Source organism: Pelobates fuscus, chromosome 2 (assembly GCF_036172605.1).
Source record: "Pelobates fuscus isolate aPelFus1 chromosome 2, aPelFus1.pri, whole genome shotgun sequence".
In the NCBI taxonomy this organism is placed as follows: Eukaryota; Metazoa; Chordata; class Amphibia; order Anura; family Pelobatidae; genus Pelobates; species Pelobates fuscus.
In genome coordinates this window covers 326,772,808-326,788,581 of record NC_086318.1, presented here as the reverse complement: position 1 = coordinate 326,788,581, position 15,774 = coordinate 326,772,808, and the positions used below count along the sequence as shown (strand labels likewise).

The 15,774-nt window shown below is 38.0% G+C and overlaps 1 protein-coding gene across 1 annotated transcript in view; it reads right to left on the bottom strand.

Annotated features, from left to right (window-relative positions):
* ASCC3 (activating signal cointegrator 1 complex subunit 3) overlaps positions 1-15,774 on the bottom strand; it is a 647,451-nt gene that overhangs the window by 45,175 nt on the left and 586,502 nt on the right. Inside the window, exon 37 of the mRNA XM_063443555.1 lies at positions 6,148-6,372. Coding sequence (XP_063299625.1) covers positions 6,148-6,372 — 225 coding nt within the window. The remainder of the gene's footprint in view (positions 1-6,147; positions 6,373-15,774) is intronic.

The following is a 15,774-nucleotide window of genomic DNA, read 5'->3' as shown; positions in this document are numbered from 1 at the left end:
TCCTGTTAGCTTACCTTATGTGCCAGGAGGGTGGTTTGGAGTCCTGCTGCTGTGGGAGTGAACTGCAAGTGTTGCTGGGACATTGAATCTCCTTCAATAAAGACAGTTATATTTACCTGAAATGTGGTTTCTTTCATTTGTTTATATAAATAATAGACAGATAGATATTCCTTATTATAATTCCAAATAATTATATTTCAAAAGTTACTTTTGCACAAAAGCACATCATGTTTAGACTTCCTATTCAAGAAGTAAAAGCCAATTTAAAGGCTGACATAGGAAACAGCATTCCCATTTTGCCTGCGGGGTATTTCAACAACTTGGATTAAATACAACACTAGTTTGATTTCACATGAATTAACCTTTTCAGTAATGAGACGCAATGGAAAGCATCAAGGAACAACATGGTTAAGAATCTAGCAGCACTTACAGGCCTAAGTACACACTTTATGTGTATTACACCAAATAAAAACTCAATATACAAATTAGTTACACCTGGGTATTTATTAAGGATATATGTCATCATCCTCTATGTTGCCATAGTGACATAACAACAAGCTTTGCTCTATAAGAAAAGTAATAAATAACTGATATAATAATAAAAAGTGTTTATTAGGACATATTATGTACTTTTTGTCAATCTTTCTTTTATTAGAGGCATGTAAGATGGGTTACAGAAGAGAGATTGGAGGAAACGTTAAGTGATTTACAGTATAGGGTTGGTATAACAATACGCAAACTTTAGATTACATTTCCAGAGCTGCGATGCCTCATTTTTTTTTTTTTTTATCGTTAAACTTTCGTTTGGTAATACAAGCTAAGGACCTTAAGGTCCGGATGGTAACTCACTAAATCATGTTAGACAGGCATCTGGTGACACATGGGTAAGTAGTAAGCTCACCATTTAAAGAAACAGAAAATTCAAGACATATGCAAGCATAAGACGAGTAACAGTACTGACCTCTTAGGATCGTGTTAGTGTGGCATCAAGATGTACCTATGTTAGGTGGCTAGAGTCATATCGGTGGTTGTAGCAAGTTTCTATTCTCTCCTAAAGCAGATTATTATAGTGGGATTATCTAACATATGAGTTGACGTTTAGTTATCTGTTTTAACTTCTCCGTGCTGTTGTTGCCCTAATGCAGGGGTAGGCAACCTACGGCACTAGTGCCATGTACGGCACTCGAGGTGTCTTTGCACGGCACTCAAGGCTGCTAGAGCCAAACAGGCTCTTTCCTATCAGGAGTCCCAGTAAAACTTCAGATATCTGCTAATACGAAGAGGTGGTGAAGGACAATCCTCAATTTATGCATTGCAGCATGTAGAGGAAGTGATCTCAGATCACTTCCTCCCAGCACTTGTAAATGGGAATCCACACTGTAGCAGAGCAGCTTGCAGCTGCTGTTGCAGCTACTATACTTGAGCTATACCTGGTCGGCCCGGTCCCCACTGGAACCTAGGGAAGCTACCCACACTGCTAGATATACACAGAAATGCAGAATAACCCTCCACTCATACAAATAATACGAACAGCCCACACACAAACATACACACAATCCCCACAAACGCAACACCACTAACTATCCACATGCAGCCTCTCACATGCAATACCCCAAACAGCCCCCACACACTACCAACACACAATGTGACATATCCATCCACACACAATTCCAAAAGCAGCCCTCATACACAACCCACATTCATATGTATCATACACAATACCACAAACTACTCCTGAGCATATACAATATAATAGCTCATATACGCACAAATACAACGATACAAAGCAATTACAGTAAAAAGTAAAAATAACACAAGCAGAATACGCAAGCATACACACCTCAATTTAAAAAAATAGGATCGGCACTCTACGAGACATCACAATCCTATATCGGCACAGTGCTGCTAAAAGGTTGCCTACCCCTGCCCTAATGCATAATCACGGTTTGCAGTATAGCGGTGGCTAGGTGAGATGACACATAGAGAGGCTAGACTAGCATAGAAATAGAAATAGAGGGCCTAACAAACTTCAATCACCTTGCTAGAAAGAAGCATCAGTAAAAATTAAAACAAACTAAAATAGCAATACATGTATGAGACTGCTGAAGTGGTTCAGCGATTAGACTAAAATGCTTGTAAATAACTTGTCAAGTCCGTTCCGGGAGTATCCGGAGCTGTCTGCTAGGGACGAGAAAGTTCTCTGTTTATCAGTAAAGTCAGCCGATTCCCCGTTGGGGCCAGACTGAGGTTTGCCATGTGAGTCCCGCACTGGTGTCCCTTGTCCCCCTCTTGCTGGCCTGTGTCAGGTACCTTTTGTGCAGTCGGGTCCAGTATGATCAGGTGAGGCATCGTTGGGCTGAGGCTCCCCTGTATGCTCGGACCATGTGGATGGTTGGCCGTGCAGATGCCGTGGTCGGTAGGATGCCCCCCTCCGGTATGCCTCCGGAGTGCTGTGCTGCGGGCCTGGTTCTCGTTGAGTGTCGGGTACAGTTTGGACTCCCGTCTGGCGCCTGGGGTTTGTCTCCGCTGGGTAGAGCCCTGCCGTTCCAGGGACGGGGGTCCACCCTTGCCCCGGAACCGTGTGGGAGCTGGTGCTCGTGAGCCTGGGATCCTGTGTGGCCCAGGGTCGCCCCTTTTGGGGTGGTACGGAGGTGTGTAGCCGGTTGCTTGCGTAGTCGCTTCATCGCTCTCCGCCAGTATGGCTGGCACCTCTGGGATATACCCAGTGTTGCTCCCGGTCCGGGAGGGGCCTTGACGCGGGGGTTTAGAGTAGGGGCCATCGAATTGCCCTGGTGAGTATCCCCTGTCCCCCCACCGCCGACGGCTCTGACCTTCGCGGGTGGGTTCCGGTTCGGTGTATCGGGCTGTAAGTATGCCTCTAACTTGGCCCAGAAGTGGTTGAAGATTAATGCGATAGAGTCTTTTGTGTGATCTGCAGTTCCTGCTTTAGCATGCTGTTGCCATCGCTTGTCCGACACTCTCGTGTCAGAGTGATCCGCCATCTTGGCGGTCCCTTGCTCCGCTTCATGTTGGGAGTCTATTGTGCCTGTCGCTTGATGCGGTGCTCGGGGTACCCCGTCCGGCGGAGACCGTGATAACCCCCATCGGTCCTCAGGGGGGGGGTGAGTGCATATCGCTTGTTCAGTGCGGGAAGCGTCTGGCGGGAAGGTGGCCATCCTACCCCTATGCCTCCGCTAGGCCTCACGTAGCTGCTGCGGTACCCGGTTGAGTTGGGTGTCATGATTAATGTCGGCAGGTCCGTGGTTGTTTCATCCGTTCAAATATCTTACTTGTGGGTAGTTTCCAGCAGGCAGTTTCTTGTTAATTGTCGATTTTGGGCCCTACAGCACAGGAGCTCCTGCAGTGTGCGACCGTTCAGATTGCTGGTTGGCTCCGCCCCCCATTATGTACTTTTTGGATCAAGATAAATAAATAAAACTTTTCAAAATCATTTTACTTCTTGATCTACTGCCCAGCTGAGTAGCATAGCTATATTAGAATGCCTTAATTCCTCTAGTACGGCAGTATTCACTCACTCTGCACACCTCCCAAATATTCTATGCAGCTGACAATTCCATACAGTGGGTCACTAAAACACTCATTTTACCCTGTGCTTATCTGGCACAGATCTTGGCTATGATGTGCAAAGCATCAATGTCTCCATGGCAACCCATTATTAATCAGTGGCACTAAGCAATAAGCAGATATTTTAAATTGTTTGGATGAAAACATTTAGCAAATATCTCAAAACGCAAGAAAATTAAGAAAAAATAAACAAAGAAGGAAAATGTTTCTTGGTAAAACCAAATGTCTAAATTTGTTCTTTTGTATTCTTAATATTACTTTTGTCGAAATTTGTAATGTTCACATTAAAAATCCACAATATTACTTGGCTAAATAAAGAAATCTAGACACCCAACTGAAATTTATTACTAGGTTTCAGTCTCTACAACAGCTTAACCTCAAGAGGGCCATTGATATTTGTTCCCTTGCTGCATAGCATTGTTAAACATGCAGATTCTATATAAATAAAAGTTTTTAATGCGTATGCTAACATTTGTTTACATTTAACTATTATAACTATTTTTTCCAAGGTTAATGCAACACTATGGTGTTAGGCATACAAACCTCTTTGTTCCTGATGCTATAATGGTCTCCTCACCAATAAAATTCAGGACCACCCCATAACAAAAGAAAGGGATAAAAAAAGGGTATAACTTATTATTCAAGTGTCAAGAACCCGTATCTGCAGATGGCCGATACGCATGCCGTGACACTGACTTTTCATCTTCATGTCCAATCCAATGCTCCTCAAGATGGAGCATTGGGATCAAGATGCGCTCCTCCTGTCATATGGCAGGCAATAAGCCATTTAATAGTTCGGATCAATTCAATAACCGCTGTTAAAGGCTTATTGGGGGCTGATAATTATCCTTTTCTAATTTTAAAACCGAAAGCTTTACTTTACATTGAAAATGTAAAGTAAAGCTTACGGTTTCAAAATGTAAAAGTTTATCGGGCAGAAACTCTCAATAAATAGCCTCATCAAATTCAACAGCTAAAAGTAGTAATAAATGTCATTTTTGATTACTCACCCACTAGCATCCAAAGGGAAAATAATTTAAAAGTTTATGGGGGGTCAATATTAAAGGGGAAACCTGTAGTGCACCCCTGGCCCAACCATGGGTGGCGGATGGGGCCTATTAAACACAGAAGGGTAGGTGGACATACCAAAATTGAAGCTAGTCCCTCCTCACTACATTGGGCACATCCCCCCCCCATATCATCGGACATTTATTTTTTTATGGAATCGTATCTTCAGCTCCATAAACGGCCAAAATACAAACAATGCTACTATTTTTGAAATAAGAAAAAAAAAAAAGCAACGCATTAAGGAGGTAGTGCCCCACACAAAGAACTTGCCCACGCTTTGCAAGGTTAGAGTACTTTGATTGATTGGCTTGTAAGTCAGACTGCTCAGGAAGGCAAGTATCATTTCAAGAGTGCTCAATGTTTAGTAGACATGCCCACTTGCATCATCGCAAAATGTATACTAAATATGGGGATCATATTGAGGTAATTTATTATTATTTTAAACTTTTTCTAAAATGATCAATAGGTTTAATCAATAAAAAAAGCAGATTCATCTCAACATGCCAACCCTTTTATCAGTTTGACTGCTAGAATTTTGGCTCACATGAAATCCTGTAGAAATTTGGAAAAATATACCAAATTGACCGAAAACACTAGATAATTATCAACTGTGTTTTGCTAATATAATTCAAAGCCATACTTTGTTTAATATATGTAAATTGTTTTATCAATGTATTTACCTTTTTTGGTGGACAAATGTTTGGTTTTCTGAAAATCATTTAGCAATGTTTAGTTAATTTTTTTAGTACAGTAAGGCTTTCAATTAGACTATCTGCATTTACAAATGATAAAAAGAGGTGGTTCTCTTCACTGATATTCTTGAATTGTATGTAAATCATAATTGTGCACATGTGTTTATTGTCTATTTGTTTACAACAAATTTGAAAATCATCAATATAAAAATAACTTGGACTTTACTTTTCTTTGTATTTCCAAAGTTTCTGACTGATTTGAGGGGATTTCAGTTACCTATTTTATACAATTTTAAATGTAATGTATACCATTAACAAATCAATATGAGCCAGGAGCAAAAACCTCCCTCCCTGGCCTGCCCATTCTCATTGTGAGCAATACAAGTGGTTGGCACACCAGAAGATGCACTCAATGAAACTCATGGGATCTGTACTCTCCAACTTTGGTCCAAGGTATGCAAGAGGGAGGGTGGAATACACTTAACTATCTATTTAATATATATATATATATATATATATATATTTTTTTTTTTTTACCTCCCCCTCAATGGAACAGCCTCTATCCCCCTTAATACACACAATAACCCCTGCCTTCCTATAGTCCTATATATATCCTATCCTTTCTCCCACAACGCACACAGCAGCCACTATCTCCCCCTCAACACACACAACAGGCTCTGTCTCCAGCCCCTATGCCCTCCAAAAACAGTCTGCAAACCCTATCCCCCTAAAAACATAATAATGCACCTATGTATTTTAATAGAATACATAATAGAATATTATAATACAAAAGTATAAATACCTGACATATTCTGATGGCTTGATCCAACACGGTTTTGGTATCCGTACCATAATCAGGACAGGGTAACACAGCCCTAGAAAAGTGGGCTTGCAGTAGTAGATGTGCCTTTGTGTGTGCACTGTCCATTGAATGAGGATTGACTTCAATAGGAAGGTTTTTGGCCAACTCACTGTTCATCTGGTCCTCATTGTGCCGGACTGGGAGTTCTGCGTATTCTTCAGCATCCTTAAAAAGAGTAGATTATAAATGATCGTTCTCAATAAACATTTACATACTTACACACCCTTAAATATGTATCATCGTGAACTGCTATCCCATCTCACAGAAAAGAGTAAGGCAAATATGGTTTGGTCATCTAAAAAAGTACATTTAACATGATCACACAAGCTTTGGGCAGTGTAGAACATTGAATATTTCACCTGTCTTACCCATAACCTCTCGCAAATGTTACAAATCAAAATTATACACGACTGCACACTTTATGGTACATATCAGAAAAAATACACTGATAGCATTAATAAATTAAACTTTGTGTGACAGAATTATGTACTGATGGTGTAGACTTCACTTGGTATTTACAAGTCAATTTACTTTGTGGGCTACACAGAAAATAGCTCAGAACCTTGGTTTTAAGAATTACCTCTGCTGGATCAAAATATTAAATCAAAGACAAAGACATACACCTTTTTAAATGAAAGACAAAGACATTCAAGGCTATGAATGTCCTTAACATAAAACAAAAATACAAATATATTGTTCTATAGATCAAACCTACGGTATTTTTCTTTTCTATTTCATGTACCTATAAATACAGGTTAAACGTGTTGCAAAACGTCTTGTATCAATATAAAAGTCATTTGGAATGGAAAGGGCATGCAATTGACTGAAATAGTAAATTTTTCTACAGTTACTCATTAATCAATGCTTCTTAAAACAGAGAATAAAGGAAAAAAACATATTTTGTCACCACTTTCTTCTGCTCTTTTCCATGCGGCTTATAACTTTGTTTTTCTATATTGTCAGTATAGCCCAATTTAAATGGAAAAGACTCGGTTTAGAACATTAATGATGCAATAGCAGGCAAAGTAGAGCTAATCATTTTTCCCAAATCCCAAAATGATTGTTTTAGGAGTGGAAATACAGCCAACAATTCTATAATTGCTTTGAAAATACATTCTGACACTTTCCCCTGCCACCTTTAAATTCATTAACATTATGTGACTAAAATGAAACAAGTCACTGGCTTAATTTCCTGTTTGTTAAGTGTACATTTTTAAACGTCTTATCTTCATCTAGGCAGTAATTAAAGGAAATAGAGAATGGCATGGAGGCTTTGATTCAGCTATAAGAGGAGATGAATGGAGGGTTGGAAGGTCACCAGAGTCCATTATGTTCTTATGTGAGATGTTAGTGTGAGAAGCCCTCTCCCTGTTTGTTTAGTGCAGGCTGGACAGACTACTAACTACAAATCTGTTCCTCTGAATTGACCGGCCAGCCTAGCATAAAGATGCCACCCGTTGCAAATGTTAAATGACAGTGATTGACAGTCATACGATGAAGTCTGCTTGTAACCCCCTGCTACTGTTTTCAGATTGCAGCAGAAAAGACTGAATAAAGAAACATTCTTCATAATCACATCAAATAGGCCCTGCTGTTCATTCAATATTTTTTCCATTTTCATTTCCCTTTTCATTACAGACCACAATCTGTTCAGACCAGCGACAAAAAGAATGGATTTATCTGTGCACATTTTGCCCGTGTGTCTATTTTATAGTGTTAATAAAAATGTCTGCAATATGTTGCTCTTGTATGAATAGAATGTTCTAAAATGGCTACTTACATTAAAAAATTATTACACTGCTGCGTACCGCTTGTCCATCGAATAATGAACACAATAAGAGCCAACACAGTGGAAAAAAAAAAAAAAAGCTAAATTCTTCTTCATTGATGAGACCAAAAATATTGTACAGTACTGACTATTGCACTGCAGCCCCCAAGAAGTGCAATGTAAAATACTTACTAAAAAAAACAAAACAAAAAAAACTAAAAAAAATGTATTCATGTAATCACAGCTTAGAGAAAGTAATTCACACACATCTGTTGCATTTTAAAGGAAAAAACTAAAAGTATGTTGATAAAAAAAAGTACGCAGTACATCACAACAAAATAATTGTGAGTCTTCAATGATGGAGACGCAATCAAATATCCCAGTCCCTTTAATAGTCATGTACCTCCACAGACAGTGGGCATGAACAATTGGGCAGGAGACAGATCCATGCATAAATAAAAGCATTGGGTATTCATTAGAATTAATATTCTGAGTATATTTACCCAGCGCACCCAGTAGCTTGTAAATTCATAATTTTGCTGTGTTTTTATCTTCAGCGCTATCTATACAGCGATATCTCCACAATTAAGGTTTGGGGACTGCCAACTGGGATACAACTCCAAACGAATAGTAATGCAAAATAATAAAGGCACACTCTAAACCACTACAGGGCTTTAGTTTGCTGAAGCATTTTAGGGGTTAATAGAATGCCTCATTTGTCATACTTCATAAACTTATCTGAGTTGTGCCCTTCCAGCTGGTAATCAGAAAGCCAAGAAAGTGCTAAATCATTGACCCTAACCCTTTAACTCACTTCAGAGCAAGGAGACATTCTTACAACAAACCAGCAATCAACAGGTTTCAAACTACGGTACATGTACTTTGTAAATATATTCACAAAACACTTTTTTTTTGTGTTCTCCTTTAAGTGTTATGATCACATTCTTTGTTCTATGAGTCATCTAATACGTGAAACACGTGCACAGTGTACAGTATACAGTGTCAATAATCACCCTTTGTGTCACTTTTCCGAACAGTATATACCTTAAAGAAATTTTAGAATAACAATCCATCATCAATGAGCTTCATAGCTTGTTAACTCGTGCCTTTCACACTATGTGGCTGTGTCCTGTGTAAAGCACATACACAGTTGTTGGACTCAAATTAATAAACGTGCAGCAGAATATTGTCAGCTTGGGTTTCAACTTCTGCAAAAATCAAAAGAAAGCCAACACTTTCACAGATGGCTGCGTGGCGTGAGCAAAGAGTTTACGCAAGCTTAGATTTATGTGGGGAAAACAAATAGGAGAATTAGGAAAGATTTCTCCCACTCACAAAGAAACTGTCCACATGGTGAACAGCTGGTTCTAGTAGTCCTTAAATAAGAGTACTTTGCTACAATTCTTCAATGGTAATAAAACTGAAGAATGGAAGGAGCTGGCAGTGACTTAGGCTTTGTAAATCACAACATGCGAATCAGAATAAATACACAGAAAATAAACGACAAAAAAATGTCATGGCTTCCCGATCTCTGTGAAATGATGCTAGCCACTTAACTCATGTGCCAGTTGGGTGATGTTCAATATAATATACACATGGAGAGGGCTTTGACCCTGCTAGAAGAATGATGTCATGTTATAAGGTCTATGGGGTATGCAGGAAAGCAGGGGTCATATAAATGTTATCGAGTGCCACAGATCTGGCTTAAGAGCCTGAGTTGGCAGCCTTGCATTATGTAATGGAACCGCAAATGTTTAATCACTGAATATATCCTTTCTGCTTTTTAAGCTAGTGTGAGCAAATTTAGCCATTTTTCGAATTCTTTATTTGTGTCGATACATAGGGGTATTCTATTTAGGACAATAACCCACATTAACCTTATTGGGATCCAGGGATGGACTGACAGTGGCCTGGGCACCCTCGCAAAATTATGACTTGGGCCCCCTGCAGCCAGATATATATGCTGGTGTAGATGTACCATGTATTTGATTGTATGTGCATGTAAATATTATGTATATTTCTGTGTGTATCTTTACTGTGAGCCCTAGTGTAAGTGGTGTATGTATGTCTGTGTGCAGTGTCAGGATATGTGGATTCAGAGTATATTTAAATGCATGTTTTTTTTGTTTTTGTTTTTTAAATAGGGTAGTATTTATACGTGTGTTTGTTTAGCATGGCAGTATGAATAAGGGTGTGTGTGTGTGTGTGTGAATTGTGGCAATGTGTTTGTATGAGGTATGTAGGCCTCCAAATTTTGCCTCTTAAATTACAAACAAGGTGTTAAAAACTACAATAAAGAAAGAAAAAATATTAGATAATAGAAACAATCTAATATAGATTCAGGAGTGGTATATACCTTTAAATTTTAAATCTTGTTTGTTGCAATGCTAAAAAGACATCATATAGCTTATTTTCAATGGCTAAAACATATCACTGTATTTTGCTCAGATTTGCTTAAATCCAATGTAAAAAAAGTCTCTGAATAGATACAATTGTATCAATCAAATATAAGTTCACAACAATCAGTTACTTTGTTAGCTATTTCAGTTATTTCCAGTTATGATCAAGCTGGGGTTTGTATACTGGATTAGCTGAATTTATATAGTACAAAATGATAGTGTTCTTGCACGTGCAGCAATGTGATAAATAATAATAGTGTACTTTTCTTGAAAGTTAATATAATGACTAACAGATCATGATAAGTGACCTGTAGTTAGATGAAGATCGCTCCGTTCTGGAAGAGACAGAGTTCAAGATCCATAGTGCGTACTGTATTAAAATATATTTATTGTACACAAAACTAAAAATTGCACTCACAATTCGGTAAAAACTATTTGTGCTGACCTGGAGTCAGGAAAGTATGGTGTAAGCAGCTGGTTCTGTGTTATCGTCCTGCCGGCAGATGTATGGACTAGCTGAGAGCCGCGTGCGTATCACCGATCTTAAGGCGGTCCAAGTAGAGCCCGGTTGTGTTTACGGTAGGTGCCAGAAAGTGAAAAAACATCCTTACCCGTTTCGTGAGTCTGTTGTTCACTTCATCAGAGGATGCTGAGAAAGTAAATCTCACGGGTTTAAATAGCCAAAACTGCTCTGGCTTATATTAACCCTTTAAAGTTTAGTCCATACTTGATCAAACTCTTAGTTCATTTTCACAATAAATTATACAACATTAATTTTGTAAGCACTGTGGGGATATTTATGGGATGATAATATTAAACAGTCGAGAATTGCCCACTATTTCAATTCTCTCAGATCTTAGAGATCGTTATCATGTAAGTGAAATGTATTCCATACAAATAAAATCACAATTTGTTATACAAATAGATATAATTTATTGTGACAAATAAAATAATAATATTAGGCAGCATGCATGATAATAATCAGTGAATATTTAGTATAACATGAGTATGCAATACAATGGAATGGCTATACACGTTCAATGGCTACCAGCATCAATTGTCAAGACAAGATTTATGAGGTACTTCAGACAGAAAAAGCAAAACTTCACACAGTGCAGGGAAGAGTCGTAAAACCTTGGCTAACAGTTAACTGAACAACCCTTTCAATGCTGGCTAGATCCTCCTACGCATATAATATCCTATTCTCATGTAATTTTCAATTAGAATAACATTCAAACCAGCTCATTAAAGGGAAACTCCAGTGCCAGAAAAACGATCCGTTTTTCTGGCACTGGAGGGTGCCTCTCCCTCCCACCCACCAATCCCCGGTTACTGAAGGGGTGAAAACCCCTTCAGTGACTTACCTGGGACAGCGGCGATGTCCCTCGCCGCTGTCTCCGCCTCCGCGACGCTCCTCCTAGTGATTACGTCGGCCGGTGGGCGAGACTAATCTCGCTCACCGGCCGAGGAGACCTAATGCGCATGCGCGGAAATTCCGCGCATGCGCATTACGTCTCCCCATAGGAAAGCATTGAAAAATCATTTCAATGCTTTCCTATGGGGTTTTGAGCGACGCTGGAGGTCCTCACACAGCGTGAGGACGTCCAGCGACGCTCTAGCACAGGAAACCTGTGCTAGAACCCAGGAAGTGACCTCTAGTGGCTGTCTAATAGACAGCCACTAGAGGTGGAGTTAACCCTGCAATGTAAATATTGCAGTTTATGAAAAACTGCAATAATTACACTTGCAGGGTTAAGGGTAGTGGGAGTTGGCACCCAGACCACTCCAATGAGCAGAAGTGGTCTGGGTGCCTGGAGTGTCCCTTTAATCATTTCCTGGAACCATCCAATAAGAATAATCTACCAGATTCTATAAGCCGAATTTTAATTTGCCTAAAAAGATATCTTATCTTATTTTAGAGTAGATCAATACATCTGGATAAAAACATCGGTATGCTAACACGCGATAATATCACATCAATATATAATTATTTTTAATTCCACCTGCAGAATGGAATGTTTATAACTATATATTCTTTAGTTAACTAAGATTTCTAAATATTGAAATCTGACTGTGATTTATCCAGTCATTTTTATTTTATTTATTTATTATTGCCATTTATATAGCGCCAACAGATTCCGTAGCGCTTTACAATATTATGAGAGGGGGATTTAACTATAAATAGGACAATTACAAATAAACTTACAGGAACAATAGGTTGAAGAGGACCCTGCTCAAACGAGCTTACATTCTATAGGAGGTGGGGTGTAAAACACATTAGGACAGGAATTTACAATCAAATAAGGTGGGCTGCCCTTTAGGAGAGGGCAAGAGACAGGTATGTGAGGTAAGGGTTAGTCTTGGAGGCCATAAGCTTTCCTAAAGAGATGGGTTTTAAGGCACTTCTTAAAAGATGCAAGACTAGGGGAGAGTCTGATGGCTATTAGATTTTTAATTAATTTATTTTAATTACATAAAACCAGCATAATTACCAGTTATGTAGATGTTCTCATCAGATGAGTAGGTAGTCCCAGGATTGGTTGTATGGAGGTGTGCATGTAATAGTAAAATAGTGTTGCTTAGAATGTAAGAGTAAAATTATAAGTGTTTCTTGAGTTGGGTCCAAGAGTGAATATCTGTCATGGATCTTTCTGCATGTCCGAATCTGAAAGCCCAAATTCCTCCTCTAACTTCCACCTTTTCCAACTCTTCCAACTACTCTCTCTTCCCTTTGTCCTAACTTTTAAAGGGATAGATTCTCTGTACGTCATCAGTTGATAAGGCCAATAGGAAACTGAAGGTGTGGTCAACCTGCAGATTGCAATTTAGGTATTTGATCCATAGAGGGCAGTCTCGCCTCACTAAACCTTCCTATCCAGGAAACTGTTAACTTTCCCTGATGACGATTTTGACGTCATTTGGCTTATCTATATGACTATCTATAACTTACATTTTCTGTCAGTTCAAAGCGTTTCTTTGGATTTTCTCCAGTGTGTCGACAATTCCTGTTGTAATTTCTAAAATTGACAGTTCTAAACTAAGTTTCACCTTTACTTTACAATGGGACCTTGTAAAATGTAGAAAGTAAAATTAATTACTAATCTTCTCTGTCACTAATGTCTGTGTTTAGAATTATTTCTATTCCATTAACATTTAGACAGAGCATTCCATCCCCTTGCCTCATTGCTTATCACTTGGCTTGTTTATATAATGCATTCCTTAGCTCAGGCTAGTGTTTAGTTACAAAAGGCAATTATGTGTCTCTTTGTTAGCCTGAAAATAGCAAAATGGAGTCTGCTCTGTTCTGAGTGACTCTGACAATATACACTTTTAATTTCTATTTTAGCACAAAATGTCTGCCGATAAAAATATCCTGACAGCACTAATGGAAATATATACAATTGAGAGAATAAGATATCTTACATAAAAAAACTTGTTACATGAAAGACTTACTTAAAAAACTCACTTAAAATGTAATTCCTATACATATAAATTAAATGAATTGCTAAATGGCAACATACTGACAGAATACTGGTGTTATAATATATAACACATATTTAAATGATGGTATTATAACTATTGCAGAGATTTAATTGTCATTTGCTAGTTCCAGCTCTGTAATATTGACTTTATACATAGAATACTAATTAAATACAATTCATGAGACTTTGCAGCAAATACATATATACTATAAAAATACATAGTAAAACTAGAGAAGAACTTGATTTTAAAAAATGTAATTAACTATTTGGGGGCAGATTAGAATGAATTGATGACCCATCATTTCAAATTGTTAAAAATATGAATAAAAATATAATGAATATTAATAAAGATAAAATTTAAAAGCAATAGATTCTATAGAAATGCTCGCAACTCAAAATCCACATGGAGTCCTTTTTGTTCCAATGTTTCTAGTTTAATATCCAACTTGCCTCTGCTTTGTCTAATTATTTTTTCAAGTCACCTCCTCTCCATGGAATATTAACTTTTTGTATTGCCATGAAGCTAAGGCCTTCAGGGTTCCTTGCATGTGTGACATCAAAATGCTTGGAAAGATTATGTGAATGGAGTCCTTTTTTAATGTTCCTAATATGTTCTCCCATTCTTGTTTGAAATGCTCTTTTTGTGCGCCCTATGTACAATTTTTCACACGGACACTATAATAAATAAATTACACCAGTGGTGTCACATGTTAATTGTGATTTAAATTTAAAAAGATCTTTTGTTTGGGGATGAGCAAATTGTGTGATTTCTGTTGGCTGTTCTGGATTATTCTTACAGGCTTTACATCTTCCACACTTCCAGAAACCTATGGTTTTCTTTGAGGTGATGTTTGTTCTTTCTTGTATTTTCTCTTGTTTGGTTGTAGGAGCTAATAACAGACTTAGATTTGGAGCTTTAGAATATATTATTCTGGGTTTGTTTTCTAATATTTGATCTAATTGAGGATCACCTTTTAGGATGCTCCAATGCTCCAATTTTTATGCAAAAGGCTATCCAATATGCATTGGCAACCTAGTCGGAATTAAAAAATGATCAAATTGAATATATTGTTAAATGTGTAGCCTTTATACTAAGCAACAACTATTTTCGGGGTAACAACAATCACTACATCCAAATTGAAGGCACAGCCATGGGGACCAGATTTGCGCCTAGTTATGCCAACTTATTTATGGGTAAATGGGAGGATGAACATATTTGGTCCAACAACCCATATGGCGCAAAACTTCCCTTTTAACTAGAGAACAAATTTTAGCAACTAAACCAAAAACCAATTATATAAATTCGGAGGCCCCAGCGTTTATAACTAGATATAATAATCATACTCATGAAATAAAAAAAAATTTGCATAAAAATTTGAGCATCCTAAAAGGTGATCCTCAATTAGATCAAATATTAGAAAACAAATCCAGAATAATATATTCAAAGCTCCAAATCTAAGTCTGTTATTAGCTCCTACAACCAAACAAGAGAAAATACAAGAAAGAACAAACATCACCTCAAAGAAAACCATAGGTTTCTGGAAGTGTGGAAGATGTAAAGCCTGTAAGAATAATCCAGAACAGCCAACCAAAATCACACAGTTTGCTCATCCCCAAACAAAAGATCTTTTTAAAATTAAATCACAATTAACATGTGACACCACTGGTGTAATTTATTTATTAAAATGTCTGTGTGAAAAATTGTACATAGGGCGCACAAAAAGAGCATTTAAAACAAGAATGGGAGAACATATTAGGAACATTAAAAAAGGACTCCATTCACATAATCTTTCCAAGCATTTTGATGTCACACATGCAAGGAACCCTGAAGGCCTTAGCTTCATGGCAATACAAAAAGTTAATATTCCATGGAGAGGTGGTGACTTGGAAAAAGAATTAGACAAAGCAGAGGCAAGTT